Source organism: Rattus norvegicus, chromosome 3, assembly GCF_021556685.1.
Source record: "Rattus norvegicus strain SHRSP/BbbUtx chromosome 3, alternate assembly SHRSP_T2T, whole genome shotgun sequence".
Lineage (NCBI taxonomy): Eukaryota > Metazoa > Chordata > Mammalia > Rodentia > Muridae > Rattus > Rattus norvegicus.
In genome coordinates this window covers 33,288,054-33,303,693 of record NC_141536.1, presented here as the reverse complement: position 1 = coordinate 33,303,693, position 15,640 = coordinate 33,288,054, and the positions used below count along the sequence as shown (strand labels likewise).

Below are 15,640 nucleotides of genomic sequence, written 5' to 3'. Positions count from 1 at the left end.
TGCCAGGCTTAGCGAGTCCGGACCGTTGGTCAAGCCTGCATGCCGAGCTTCAGCAGCACATCGCGTCTTCCTCAACATCAGAACCCAGAGCATCAATGAACTGCACTACCCTTCCTGATTTTATTTCTCTTCTGAACTTGAAATTCTTAGTCCTTCAGCTCTGTGTGAACTAACTACATTCCTTTGTCCACCTCCCTCTGAAAGAGACAGCGCTAGTCCCTTCAAGGAGCCTCTGCTGCTCTGATATGCGCGTGCAGCTCCCTGGGATGCGACACCTGGGCAAGAGCTGCCTGGCATGCTAGCTTGTGTGAGTGTGCCCGCTGTGAGCACGTGTGAGTGTGCCCGCTGTGAGCGCCTGCTGCAGGGACTTCTTGGAAGCTGCCCGCTCTGCTCTGATGCCCTCTTTGCATTATTCTCCTTCCACAGAGGGAGAATTCCAACTGCTTTTCCTTTTGTTTGACACGAATTTATTAGCTTGGATTTTTCTTTCTAAGACTTTTAGCAGACCCCGAGGAATCTCAGGCAACACTTCAAGGCCTCAGAGTGGTGCTACACACACTCGCACGGCAGAGGGGCCGGGGCCCGTCTGTTCACTGCCCTCTGCTACCTTCCCCCACCTCCTCATCACCCAGCTGTCCCGCACAGAGGGCGGATACTGCTGTACTACTTGACAGCATAGACATCACCCCCACACTTACTTGTCACAGCCACATGTCGGTTTGCTTTGCCCTCATCGATCACATCCATGACCTCCTCCGGGCTTGACACAAACCTCTCGGTGCACCCCTGCAAGACTCAACGGCAAGTCAGGTCAGCCATTACAGCGGTTGCAAAGCAACAGCATCTAAAGGCAGCTGAGCATCCTTCCTCCCTCTGAAGGCTAAACAGAGAGGCAGCGATGCTGACCGGCAGTGTTTCCCCCTTGCCTGGGCTTGGAGTCTACATTAAAGAGAAGTATCAGCTAGCCCGGGGAAGCCTAGAAGTAGAGCTGGAGGAAATGCCTTTTAAGCTCATGTTCATACCCTAAAGCAATGCTTTCAGGAGGCAGAAATTAGAAGAAGAAAATCTCTGAGGGGAGAGGAGTGGGAAGGTGCTGCCTTGTCCTCCTCATTTACCCTCAGCCATCACACAGTAGACATGATGCTCCAATAGGCTTGTGAGGTACACAGCATAAACCAGTCCATTCAATCCCCAAAGCTCTTTAAATACGGAATAGTAATATTGAAATAATAGAGTTCATAAAGAGGGCTGGAGATAATACTCATAGCTTATACATGAAGTATTGGGTTACATTCCCAGCTACTACTAGTAGTAGTAGTAGTAATAATAATAATAATAATAATAATAATAATAATAATAGTAATAATAGTAATAGTAATAATAATTTACATGCAGGAAAGCTACAGTTAAAGAAGCTAAATGATGATTTTTAATAGCATATCAATGTTATAGATAACTATGCCTTTTGGATGCTCCCTCTAGCATCTCATGTAGCATTTGGACAGTGACCAGAGAGAAGTCAGCTGCATTGCCCCAAGTCTTTGCATACCTTTACATAGGGGACTCTGTTTTTGTCTTCATGAACAGCCAAGTTGGTCTTGGACACTGTGATGGTGAAAATGAAGGCATGCAAAGAAGGAAAAGGAAGTTAAAAACCCTGCGCTCAGAGAAGGATAGCTATGGTTACAGAAGAGAGGCAAGTTTAGGCTGTGGCTGGGAAGAGCCCATAGCCTGAAGGCAAACATCGCTCTACATTCTCATCAGCTGTCCAGGCAGAAGCGCCCTAACTCATCTCAACACCACCACCACCACCACCACCACCCACCCCCGTCCCCAGGACTTCAACTACAGAGCAAACACAGTGCATTCAGGTGGAACTTACCGTCAAGCAAGTCCCTTATTTTGTCCAAGTAGATCTCAAAATAGGAAACCTAGTTAAAGAAAAATTGAAATTGAAATAGAAATACCATACCACATTTAAAGACCTCAAAATATCAAACACAGGAAAGCCTTTGCTGAAGCTAAGAAGAGGGGACACCAAGGGGAAGGTTAGAGTCCTGAGCACGAAGCCACAGCCACCCCTCATGTGTCCCTCTTGCTTGGCCACTGTCAACCATGGACCACTCTTTAGCCCTACACTTTTGACTCCTCTGGGCCCAGGTGTTCCTAACACCAACTGCTAGTAGCCTCTTACAAGAGGACCAAGTTTAGTCTTAGTTGAGGACCAAGCAAATGTCCACATGTGGTAATAGCCATAAGAGAAAGCAAGCTATGGTCAAAGACAGTAGATTTCACCCAACTGAATGACACCACAGCCTCGTCAGAACCACAGGAACACCGCTTACACATTAACATGAAGAAGGCAAGGTCTTAGAGGCTAAGGATGCTTGGAACTGCAGCTCAGGATACCTGAGAAAGTACTGATGAAACCACCAGGTTTAGAGTCTGTGAAGGATTGACACAAATGTGGTTTAATAAAGTCTACTAGCCAGGTATGGTAGCTATGCCTATGATCCCAAATTAGAAGCCAGAGTGAGAGGATCATCATGAATCTAAGGCCAGCTGGGGCTAGAGAAGATATTCTTTCTCAAAAACCAGAGCCAGACAAAAAATGGTTAGACTGTGGAAGGAACAGGAAACCTTCTAAATTATCCTCCAACTTTAGCCAACCCCACATTATCAGTATCAGCTACAGAGCACAGAGCCCTGAAAACTACTGCTCTCCTACTGCATTAGAGCCTCAGACACCAGGACCCAGCATCAGCTTCTGAATTCCCCGTGACTTGTCTGATAGCTGAAGTAATGTGATGCTTCAACTAAGAATGAGTTCTGAGGGATCTCATGCACACATGGTCTGGATTTCCTGATCTGGCAAATAAAGCTATTAGTCTGCAAGACGTGAAAAGTTCTTTCCAGGATTTTACACACTGCCTATATCAGACTCTTCCCTCCCAGATAAAATTTCCCACATACTCATAAGCACCTTTGCAATATAAATAGGAGAATTCACAAAATAGAAACGCGGGGACAAAAGTGGCGCAGAGACTGAAGGGAAAGTCATCCAGAGACTGCCTAACTTGGGTTTCCTCCCTTGTGCAGGCACCAAACCCAGACACTATTGCTGATAGTGCTTGCAGACAGGGGCCTGGCATGGCTGTTCCCTGAGGGGCTCTGCCAGCAGCTGACTGAGACAGATGCAGATTACTTACAGCCAACCATTGCACTGAAGTCAGGAAGTGCTTTGGAGGAGCTAGGGGAAGAACTGATGGAGCTGAAGGGAATTGCAACACCATAGGAAGAGCAACAATATCAACTAACCAGACCCCTCAGAGCTCCCATGGACTAAGCCACCAACCAAAGAGCATACATGGGCTTGTCCATGGTCCCCTGATACCTATGTAGCAGAGGACTGCTTTTTCTGGCCTCAGTGGGAAAGAATGTGCTTAATCCTGTAAAAATTTGATGCCCCAGGGAAGGGGGATGCTAGCAGGGTAAGGTGGGTGGGGGAGCACCTTCTCAGAAGCAAAAGGGAGGAGGTAGGGAATGAAGAACTCATGAAGTGGGGACCTGGAAGGGGGCAACATTTGGAATATAAATAAACAAAACAACCAATTTTTAAAAAGTAGAAAAATATAGCTGTGGGCTACATGTTAACATTAAACCACAGACCACATATATGGTAGCAGTCCCATAAGATCATATTGCCTAGTGATATCACAGATTCCTTGTTTTGCATAAGTTATTTATGATGCTTAGAGAATGATAAAACTGTCTTACAACATATTTCTCTGGATAGATCTCACCATTAAACCAGCCATGATTGTCGCTGTACAGTTGTAAAGCTGGGCTTTGCCTACCCAGGTGAAACTTCAGGACTGGACCAACCCTACCTCTGACCTGGAGAATGTGAAGACCCCTCTGCCCTGACACTAGTCTCTACCACAGCTCAGCCCTGGGCTGTTAGCTTTTGAGTGCCTCCATCTTGAAGCGCCCACCATCTGTCCCGGTTCCAGGCAGCTTTGAGATCTCTACTTCGGAATCTGCAAGCCGAGTCTCCTGACCCCTGCTCCTGGGCACTCTACAAACACCTGTCTGTCCGCCTGCCCCAACGCACGCCATCTCTCTGGACACCTCCACCTGACATTCAGAAGGCTCACCGCTCTCGCCTTCCGGTTGTTTTTGTTTGTTTGCTCTGGCTGTCTAGGGCCTCACGCATGCAAGGCATCACTGTACCACTGAGCTATACTGCTCTCTCTAAACTTTCACCTTGCCACACTCACCTCAGTGCAGTCCTCAAAGGCCAATTTCAGTCATCTCTCTAACCAGGCTCTCCTGAAGCTGGCCTCAGTCTGGTGTCAATCTATCCCAGTTCTCGACCATCTGACTGCCATTAAGATTTCCCCCTCCCAATCAATGTTTTAATGTTTTTCACACATGCGCACAATGCATTCGACCGTATTCTCACCTCAGCTTTGGAGATCCTAAACACATGACTTTACCTCCACAAATTACAGAGAGAAGCAATTACATCTAAAAAGTAGCCATGACCCACGGACTGCCAAGCAATTACGTTCCTATCCCTGTTTAATACAAGTTAAAGCAGAATGCTAATGTTTTAATTTCAGCTTCTGTGAGATGTCAAATTCCATTTTGTTATTTCAGATGCTTTGTGGGAGCAGGCAGAAACCAATAAGCATTGTTCAGCAGAAAAACAACAGCGTGATTGGAAATAACGTTCAAAACCTCCATGGGACCCATTAAGGAGCAGATTTTCAATATTCCCTGAGCCGGGCCTCTTTTTGATTTAGCCTGTTAGCACATAAGTTCCAAATGCAGAGTCCAGACAACTAACTTATCCACTTACAAGTCTTATTAATAGAAAAGCAAGCCTAACTAGGAAATGCACAATGAGAGCCTGCGTGGTAAGATTTGATTCTAGAGACTGAGGGAATGTTCTTCCCCTCCCCCACCATTTCAAGCCAGCACCATCCTTAATCATAATAATATTCTGACACAAGACACTATTTCCAGGGCAGTAATTGGTTTAACATCTTACTCGGGATTATCACTTAAGACCTCTACAGTAGTTTAAAGTGTGTCAGCATAAACAGCCTTAAAGAAGCACTAAGCTCCTAAATCTTGATCCCATCAAAGCAACAAGCTCTGTATCCTCAGACACAAGGAAGCCCGCATAGGCTGAGAGAAGCAAGCTTTCAGCAGCAAAGAGACCCGTGGTGTGCCGGACGTAACTCATAATTGTACAAACTAACCCGTAATGGTGCAAACAACAACGGCTTTTTGAAAATTTGGGGACAGTGTGCAGAAATAAATAAGGGGATAGGTTTAGATTTTTGATTGCTGCATTTATTTATTTTGTGTGGGTCTAGGAAGGGTCTGAGCCCTGGTGCACACATGGAGAAAACTTGTGGAAGGCAGTTTTCCTCTTCCACATGTGGTACTCAGGGACTACACTTGGGTTGTCAGACTTGGCAGCAAATGCCTTTACCCACTGAGCCATCTTGCCAGGCCAGAAAGAAGACTAATACAATGAAAAGGGACCAAGTATCAGTTGGTGTTAGGGTCTATTTGTAACCTGGACCACCTGTCTGCGTCTGAACTTCTGCTCCCTCATTACTAACCCACTGGGTCATGTGTACCAAGGTTCAAGCTTTTGGGACAGCCTCTCCACTTAGCTACCCTGCCTTCTTAGAAGAGTCTCTCTCCTCCCTGCCCTTCAACCCCTCTAGGCACAAAGATGGAGAAGCAGACGTGTGTGTATCTGGGAGCACAGAAGCAGGCAGGGACTGCTCTGGGCTGGCCAGTCATCCCCTCCCCAGGAGCAGGCAGGATTGGAAATGTAGGGACATTCATCAAGGGGCTGCCACGCTGCCCAAGACCACACTCAACAAAACAGAGCGAAGTTTAGAATCAAAAGGGCAAGTGAAAGTGGGGGAAAGTAGGGGTGCAGGTAGTTTGTTCTGGGGGTAGTGGAAATATCAAAGATTTGCATAAAAACAACGACTATACAGAGATATACTAAGCACGGCAAAAATGTTTTTAAAGGATAATTTTATGTCAAATAACTTATCTTTTTTTTTTTTTAATTTAAAAACAAAGGAAAACCTAGAGCTGAAATTTTCTGATCTGCACAGCCTGTTCGACACTGGCCACAGAGTGACTATCTTACAATTTGTCCCTCTGTTTAAACAAGCAGCCTTCTGGAATTTACAAAGAAGTTCACATTTTATAATTCAACAGAAATAATAATAGAGTAGAGGTCTCCCTTCCAATTCAAAATTGAGCAAGATTAGTGTTTCTGAGTTAAAATAAAATAACAAAGATGAAGAGAAAAAAGAGAAAAAAGGCGGGTGAACTCTCTGCCAACACTTTGGAAAGCCAGATGAAGCTGTCCTTATACAGGGAGTGGGTGTGTCCATTCCTTTAGGGAGTCATACTACTCACGGCAGCATTTGAACTTGTGACAAGTTTAGCACTGGTCAAAAAGTATTTTCCAAGGCTTTTTGGCCTTATAATGATTTTCTCTGGCAGCTTCCCTACTGGTAACAAAAAGGACTGTGCACCAGGGAACTCGCACTGGGGAACGCTGTCCTGACCCACACACAGACATGGACTAGCTTCAGAAACACACAGGGAAAGGGGAGAATCCAGGCAATGGGTGTGACGATTCCATCCTAAAGGGGGCTTGTATGCTTTTATGTTCCTATTTCAAGCAAACCATTCCAAATACTTGGTACTGACCAAAATTATTACCCATAGGGTCTGCTTCCCACAGAATGACACTTGATTTAAAAGAAACCATCTGTATATCTCTATAAAGGGAGAAAGACTGAGTAATATGACTTGGGGCCTAGTGGTCTGTCTTGTTCTTAGTAAAAAGCACTTACCTTGATATGAAACTCCAAGTTCTCATCCATGGAATAGATGTGATCGAAAATATCGTGTGCGATCCTGGGTATGATACCCATAAGCTGAGGATCGTGCAGCTTCCCCTGTGACAAAAGATCCAGAACAGTCAAGAGAATGCAGGAAAACACAGAGGAGAGGGCAGGGTCTGCCTTTTCAAATAACGTTGCTTAAGCTCTAAAATCTAACGTGATTGTGTGGGTCATGTTTTGCTTGTTCTTATACAACAGAAGTTTCTAGAATGATTGGGAAGGCTAGAAATGGGCATTAGTCCTGGCTTAACCCAGGGCTTCTTAAGCAGAACCTACAAAATAGGAAAACACACACACACACACACACACACACACACACACAGAGGCACACACATGCACACACACACACCCCACCCACCTCCATCCACCCACCCACACACAGAGGCTGTTGGCTCCCCGGGGAGCTCTCTGACTACTCAAGTGTTCCCCTGTGTATCTAGCAGAGGGCTGTCCTACCGGGGTGGGTTGGCGGGTAGGGTGTCTTAGCTGGTGGTAGGAAGGCTGACCTGGCGCTGTGTGTGTGTGTGTGTGTGTGTGTGTGTGTGTGTGTGTGTGTGTGTGTGTGTGTATGTGTGTTTGTTGGGGGCGGGCACCCCTTCCTGGTGGTAGGAAGGCTGACCTGGCTCTGTGTGTGTGTGTGTGTGTGTGTGTGTGTGTGTGTGTGTGTGTGTGTGTTGGGGGCGGGCACCCCTTCCCTGTGTGAATCCACACACAGAATGGGAAGGTGGGAGGTGAATGAGCATACTTCAGATTTTACTTGTAATAGTTAGAGATTGGCCAGAAAACAAGTCCAGGTAAGATAATCCCAAATAAAACCTGCATGAGAATGGATAGATTCAACCATTGTTCAAATTTTTCTACAATCCTTTCTCTCAAAAATACCCTCTTCAGGATCAGTTTATAGACCAGCCAAGAAAATCCATTCCATGATCTCTTTTTGAAATCTCTAATTCTCTGAATGAATTGTTCTAAATATGTTTTTTAATCCTTTTAATATTTAAACTGACTTGAAGCGTATTCTTTTTTTTTTTTTTTTTTCCTTTTCTTTTTTTTCGGAGCTGGGGACCGAACCCAGGGCCTTGTGCTTGCTAGGCAAGCGCTCTACCACTGAGCTAAATCCCCAACCCTTGAAGCATATTCTTATATTCCTTTCTCCCACTTTTATTAATTTTACTGAACAGTGGAGGGATAAATACTTTTTTGAGCATTACTAAATACACTTTTATGCCGGTAATTTCTTTTTCCACCTATGAGGGCCTCAAGAGATGCCATGAGTTTCAAGATGTGGAAGCCCTGTGGGAGGGAATGGGAGAGGCATTATCCAACAATTCCCACTAAAGGGATCCTGAAGTACTTAAAGCCATGGCCTTGGTGTGGCCTTAAGGTACACAACGCCACAGAATCTTCTCTTAGTCTCACAGTGAAATGATTATTCACGTCCTCTCCCAAGTGTTAAACAACCTACCTGCCACAAAAATTAGCCTGGAGATCTACAGTGATGGTGTACCTGGAGAAGATTTTAGATTTTTAGGAAGTTATAAAACTCTAGAAATAGTAACACAAAAGCCAGTTTTCTCCTCAGTCCTTGAAGATGACCAGCAACCTTTACAGATTTGTGTAGACACCTGGTCCACACCTGCCCAGTCAGCAACCTTTACAGATTTGTGTAGACACCTGGTCCACACCTGCCCAGTCAGCAACCTTTACAGATTTGTGTAGACACCTGGTCCACACCTGCCCAGTCAGCAACCTTTACAGATTTGTGTAGACACCTGGTCCACATCTACCCAGTGAGCAACCTTTACAGATTTGTGTAGACACCTGGTCCACACCTGCCCAGTCAGCAACCTTTACAGATTTGTGTAGACACCTGGTTCACATCTGTCCAATGCCCTGAAAGCCAACTTTGCTTTCCGTGACTAATCCTCTTTTTCTTCCAGGTCTTCCTCACACAGTGTTCTCCTAAATGAAACTTCCAAGTCAACAGTTGAGTTTTCAAGAGCAAAAGCCCACATGGACAGAAACATTAAAGACATGCCCCAAGCACTTGGTATCCCAATTTCTCGGCATATCTGACTCCTGACTCCCTAACTCTATTATAAGCAATAGGAACACAGAATCCAGATGTGCCTGGCTACTCTCTCACCTGGCTCTTCTGGCATGCTGCCCTCATCCATCAAGAATGATGAATCAAATGATGTATTTACATTGAGCTTTAGTTTGGTTCTAGACACACTACTGCATAAAATCACTCCAGAGTTTAAGTTCGATAGAATACAGGGAGTGTTTCCCGCCACAGGAAAGACTCAATGCCTGACAGTATAGAACATTCAGCTCCCTACAGGTCCTCACTGAGCTGGGATGGGGCTGACTTGACCTAAGAAGTTATAAGACAATGCCCTACTCCAGGCTACTTCCTTATGGTATCTCTGGACAACATCACCAAATAACGGAGCCTCAGGGTTTCAAATCCTGATCACAAAGACCATCATAAACACAAGCAAAACAGACCACGGCCACAAGCTCTACGCTGAAGAGACTATTGGCAAAAGAATCCCTAGGATTAAAAGACAGATTTCCTTCCAGTTAAATTGTACTGCCCCACTCAGTTAATCAAGTCTTTTCTACCCAAACCTCCAGGGCTCTTGAATAATCCATGATAATCCATGACAGCTCCTTCTCCATGGGCCACAACCAGGGAAGAACAGTTGGGAATCTAAAAGTCATTTAGACTCAACTCACTTCTTTTCCTAGACGGTTCTCTCCCAGTAAAAATCATCTTTTATTGAATCCTGACTTAAAATTCACCTGCCAAGATAACCTGAGGCAGGGAGTAAGTGTGTGATACTAAATAGTATATGCATTTGCTATGGCAAATTTATATGCACATGTAGAACATATGTGTGGAACATATGTGTGGTATATGGGAGGGTATGATGTGAGATATATGTCTGATATATGTCAGTGTGAAAAGAGATGTGTATATACATATTTTATATATGTATATATAATGTATGTATGTGTGCTGCATGTATATAGAGGATGTCTGAACAGTATATGCTCGGGTGTGACATATATGGAATGTGTGTGGCATATATTTAAACATGTGAAATACTCCTGCATAAGATGTATATGGGAGATGTATGTAATACATGCCTATGTGTGACATATATGGAAAGTGTATGAATAATATATATGGAATGCCTGTCTGTGTGAGTGTATGAGTGTGTGAGTGTGTATGTGTGTATGAGTGTGTGTGAGTGTGTGAGTGTGTGTATGAGTGTGAGTGTGTGTTTATATATCTGTGAGTGTGTGTTTGTATATCTGTGTGAGTGTGAGTGTGTGTGTGTGTGTGTGTGTGTGTGTGTAGATTATACTGCTTCCAGATGAAATATACATGCACAGATACAATGTGATCACCAGGCTATGAAAAGAGGTGAATTCAGTGACTATGAAGGCCCTTCCAGCTGAAGTAGTAGAGATGGATTCCTTGGGAGCCCCCAGTGTATGCAGGATGATTGAGATCTAGGCTGGGCAGAGGCGGTGGGCAGCAGGGGTGAGACAGCAGCAGCAAAAACAGGAATGAGAGCAAGCACGCCCTATCAGAGACAGCCAGTGTAGTGTGGCTCAGGGATAAGTAGAGAGAGGTGAGCTGCTGTCTACACTCCTTCCAGGGAGTAAATAGGACAAACTCTTTTTAGCTGTGCTCTGTACAACTCTCTCCAGAAACTTTTCCAACTGAATACAGCCTTCTAGGAGCAAGTACAGAAGGAGAACCAGAACAGAGTCCACTGGCCACTCAACAAGACTCTGTGTTCTCTGTCGGTGGCCTCCTTGACTTCCAGTTTCCCCAAACACTGTAGATGGGAAAGCAAGAAGGCAGCAGTGTTTGAGTACCATGAACTCTTCATTTTGTTCAGAATCATTAGGGAGGTTTGTAAGGTGGCTACAGGATTCCTCATAGCCTCCAGATGTCCCTCTAAACAGAAAGAAAACCACAAAGTGTCTCCAGTCATCTCTCTCAGCATGCTGAACAGGGCCACTGAGTGCAGGGACCAAGCATCAGCCCTTCCAAGCAAGAGACCAAGTGGTGAAACAAGTGCCACCCTCAGCCTGTCTGCAGCCAGCAGCCCACCATCCTCTCCACCAACCTGTACATTCTCCTGACAAGTCTGCCTTACACAATGCTGCCTACCACCCTTGGGGCCAATACTGCCCAGTGAATCCTATTTTACCTGAAAATTCCCTTTAAATACAGTATCATGAAAAGCTAATCTTCCCAGTTTTATGGAGGATTATGTGTTGTTCTCTTTTAACAGAAGGTAAGGGCAACACCACTGGATATCAGACCCAAAATTAGGGAATTAAAAAAAGAAAAACGCTTTAAATATGATAGTCTGCTCACTCAGGAGCTAACATCCCTTCTGAATGCTTTTGAAAGACCTCTGTGTGTAATGCTGAATATATAAAGTCCTCCTTTTAGAAGGTACAACTCCTGTAGAGTATTTCTTATTCAATTGCATTCCAGGGTCCTGAACTTCTGTTTCCTACAGTTTATGACTTTAGCCTGCAGCAATCCCTTCCCCTGGCTTCCACTTAACAGACCCCTAACCTCCTCCAGCCTCTCAGCACCCACAGAGCAACAGGATCCAGCACGGGGGGCTGGGTGACATGGAAAAGACTCATCCAGCTGCAGGCAGAGGTCACAACGAAGAGAAGTAGCTCATGATGGCTGGCAAACATGCACAGGTGACAGAATCTGGGGAACTCAGATGAGAACATTGTGGAATACAGCTCCTCTGAGGTCCCTCAGGAGGGTGCTCAAAGCACAGAAGGCTCAAATGTCCCCCCAGCAGCGCAGGACCGGCACAGTCTCCATCAGCCACACCCACCCATTTTCCTCTGGTGTTCCTTTGCAGGGCAGTTTCTCTCTCTGTTTACAACTTTTAAGTTTATGGCATTTAGCAAAACACTTTACATTTGTCAATGATAAACTAATTCCAAAGCTTAGAATTCACTCTTGTAAGCATTCCCTAAATTTGGGGATTTAAAATAGTAAAGGGTTCTTCTTTTGTGTTACATAGCATCTTACTAATTTCCCAAAACCTAAAAAGTGATGGCTTCCCTCTTGAGATCCCAAAGGTATACTGTCTGTCGCTCTCCCTCTTTCTCTCTGTCAGTGCCCCCATCTTCCATCTTCAGCAGAAGTGGGACTGGGAAAGTATACAACTACAACTTCACTAGTACCTGCAAGATCAGGGCCCGGTCGCCCTTGAGAGAGAGAAAGATGGGGGCCTAAGTGGGGGTATGGAAACACCAAGGCCAGGACTTTCGGGATGTATTGCTTGTAGAGCGAGGTGTGTAGACAACGAGCTAATGCAACCTGTGTGTTGGGCAGTAGTCCCGATCGGGAAGAGGAGGCAAATGAGCCTCATGTCTCTTTAATTTGCACGGTCTGCAAAGCACTTTGTCTTCTGTAAAATGGGTGAAAGAAAGTCAATACAACAGAAATGAGTTCCCCAGCATCCCAGCCCACACTCCAATCAGTGCACAGAACATCAGAGCTCCTCAGAGTTTAACCATGCACCTTTGAAATCTCTTCTTCAATAAGAATGGTTCATGAGCTAAATCTGTTCTGCAGCAGCCGTCTCAGGGATGTTCCCAGGAGGGATTCATAAATGAAAAACCTTAGTTTGAAGGATTAAGGATTCATCCTCCCCGCTGCTTGTAAGCTGAATTCTCCAAACACACTCTGTGGTTCTGTTTCATATAATAACCTTCCTCTCCTCTCCTCTCCTCTCCTCTCCTCTCCTCTCCTCTCCTCTCCTCTCCTCTCCTCTCCTCTCTTCACCTTACCTCCCTTCACCTCACCTCACCTGTCAGGTAGGCCTGGCCTTTAGACCAGTGGTTCTCAACCTATCTAATGCTACAACCCTTTAATACATGGTCCCTCATGTTGTAGTGACCCCCAACCATAAGATTATTTTCATTGCTACTTCATAACTGTAATTTTGGTACTGTTATGAATCATAATGTAAATATTTGATATGCAGGATATATAATATGTGGTCCCCAAAGGGATCACAACCCACAGGTTGAGAACCATTGCTTTAGACAAATTATCCAGCACCAGAGGCCTTCAGGAGATCCTGATAAAAAGCAGAAGAGAGGGCAACAGAGAGTTCCTGTTTAGAAGTAGCCTGAACCACTGAGCTCCACAGTCAAAGCATGAGTGAAGCCATCTCTTCCAGTGTCCACACAGTCCTGGTGAGTACCTTACCAGTTCGCACTGGAAAGGGCATATAGGTTCATATTCACTCAGAGTGTAAGCAAAGTGCACTGGGGCCTCCTGGAGAACCCAGCCCCATACACTCAGGGTGGACAGAACTACCCCACTGGTACTGTTTTAACAAACATTTTATGGGGCCTCTTCTGGGGGACAGCCACTTTTAATGCATGTTAATAGAAAATAGACAAGGGCTGAGGGCACAGATAGCTCAGAGCCAAAGCGTTTGTTCAGGATGCATAAGGCTCTAGGCCCAAGTCCAAGCAATGAAAATAAAGAAAAAAATCTCGAAGATAAAAACAAGACCATGAAAATTCCTGCTCTGGGAAACTGCAGTTTCTGCTAAATTCACCCAGTGTTGCAAAGTCTACAGTGTTAATCTAAAAAAATAGAAAAACCACAGTCATAAAAAAAATTAGGAAAAAGTTAGAATTTTGTGAAATCATCCCATTTTCCAGATAATTAAATTCACATATACAGACATACACAGATACATACATAGATACATACAAACAGACAGACATCGTGAAAGGCAAATAAAAGTATATCTGTAGTCCAGTATAAATTTGATCTAGAACCCAACATCTTCAAGTCTCTGACCTACAAGGGTTTTGCTTTGTTTTGTCTTTAATTTATTCTTAAGAGACCACCTTCCTCAGAGGCCCTCCACATGGCAAATTACCAATGACTTTTGCAACAGGTCCTATCTGTCAGAGTGAACTGCAGTCCGGAAGACTCCACTAATTACCTATTTATAACGGTTTTAACAGCAGTGGTGTGTGTGTGTGTGTGTGTGTGTGTGTGTGTGTGTGTGTGTGCGCGCACACACACACAGGTGTCTATGTCTGATGCTGGGGAATCTGATCCAGGGCCTCCTGCCACCCAAGCAAGCCCTTGGCACACTAAGCTACACCCCATCTGACTATTTTTTAATGAAATTTATTGTTTCAATGGGACCGACAGATCAACAAAGGTGTTTTGAAAACTAAATTCTTGAGACTTTACTACTCATTGTACTCTGAAACTCCCCAAGGACAGAACGGCCTGTTGTCTGTCACATGATCTCAAGGACAGAACAGTCTGCTGTAGTCACATGCATCTGAAGCTTTCCTAGAAGCACCAGCCTCTTCAGACACTGACTGCAAACTTACCTCCATGGTATGAGTTTTTCCTGATGAAGTCTGCCCGTATGCAAAAATTGTCCCATTGTAACCCTCGAGGACATCTGCAAGCATAAGACAGATGAACATTAATTCACTATGTTGATCCTACACTGGCATTGGTTGGATGAGGTAAAGTTACAGTTTCCAAATGGCCTGTCTCTGTCTTCTTAAACAAATGACATGTGCCAACTGCAAGTGCCTTTTCAGTACGACTGTGAAATAACAGAAATGAGCATCGTCTGTCTCACGAATGAGGAGAAAGGGGCTTTCATTTCTACAGACTGCATGACTGAGGGGGAGAGCCTTTTCAACTGCTTGAAGCTTATGCCTAGGTGTTAGTCTGAGATCCTTGGGGAGGAAAAGCCAGCAGGCTTGCGGTTTCTGGAGATTAGAATAGAATGTCATGCCTGAAGGTTTGGTCTCGGTCGGCTAAATCTGGATCCTTCGGGTCATTTCCCATGAAGACCTCTCCAGAGTCCCATCACCACAGAGCTAGGGTTGCAAAAGGTACCACACTGCACACTGAGGAGCTCTGCGGCTATCTAACCGCCCTGGAAACCAGCAGGCCTGACTTAAATGTGATGCCTCTGGTTGTTTTCACTGCCTTGCTAGCAGGACGGCCTGGGCCCTTCAGCATCAGGAATTTCTCTTCGTTATACAATAAGCACGATGTGAAAACCACAAGCAAGGCAGGCTGGCTTCCATTTCATACAGAGAGAAGGGGAGGCCTGCAGGTGGGAGCTGCTTTGTGTTGTGGAGCTGAAGATCATCGGTGGGAATTCTTCCAGAGCAGCAGAGGTGATTAAAATGTCTTCCCTTCTGTCTTTCCCTCCTCTCTACAACCATCACAGAAAGGGAAACAATAGTCAATATCCTTGACCCACCACTCTGCACCAAGGGAGGAATTCTTAATGTGGCTGATGATGAGGCAAGGAGAAGTACAGAGGGTGCTACTTGGGGCCATGTGAGAAAGTGTGCCAGCCAGTTCCCTCCACTTATTCCAGATTGGGATCCCCCTCTCCTCCCTGCATCTTTTTATGATGACTTTGGTGATGGTGGTGATGGTAGTGGTGATGGTGGTGGTGGTGGTGGTGGTGGTGGTGGTGGTGGTGATGGTAGTGGTGATGGTGGTGGTGGTGGTGATGGTGGTGGTGATGGTGGTGATGGTAGAGGTGGTGGTGGTGGTGGTGATGGTGGTGATGGTAGAGGTGGTGGTGGTGGTGGTGGTGGTGGTG

The 15,640-nt window shown here is 45.2% G+C and overlaps 1 protein-coding gene across 2 annotated transcripts in view; it reads right to left on the bottom strand.

Annotated features, from left to right (window-relative positions):
* Positions 1 to 15,640, bottom strand: part of Kif5c (kinesin family member 5C) — a 153,655-nt gene that overhangs the window by 80,458 nt on the left and 57,557 nt on the right. For both annotated transcript variants that reach the window (NM_001107730.1, XM_087651556.1), the window contains 5 exon segments: positions 699 to 786; positions 1,550 to 1,605; positions 1,883 to 1,931; positions 6,906 to 7,010; positions 14,394 to 14,467. In NM_001107730.1, the coding sequence (NP_001101200.1) occupies positions 699 to 786; positions 1,550 to 1,605; positions 1,883 to 1,931; positions 6,906 to 7,010; positions 14,394 to 14,467 (372 nt within the window).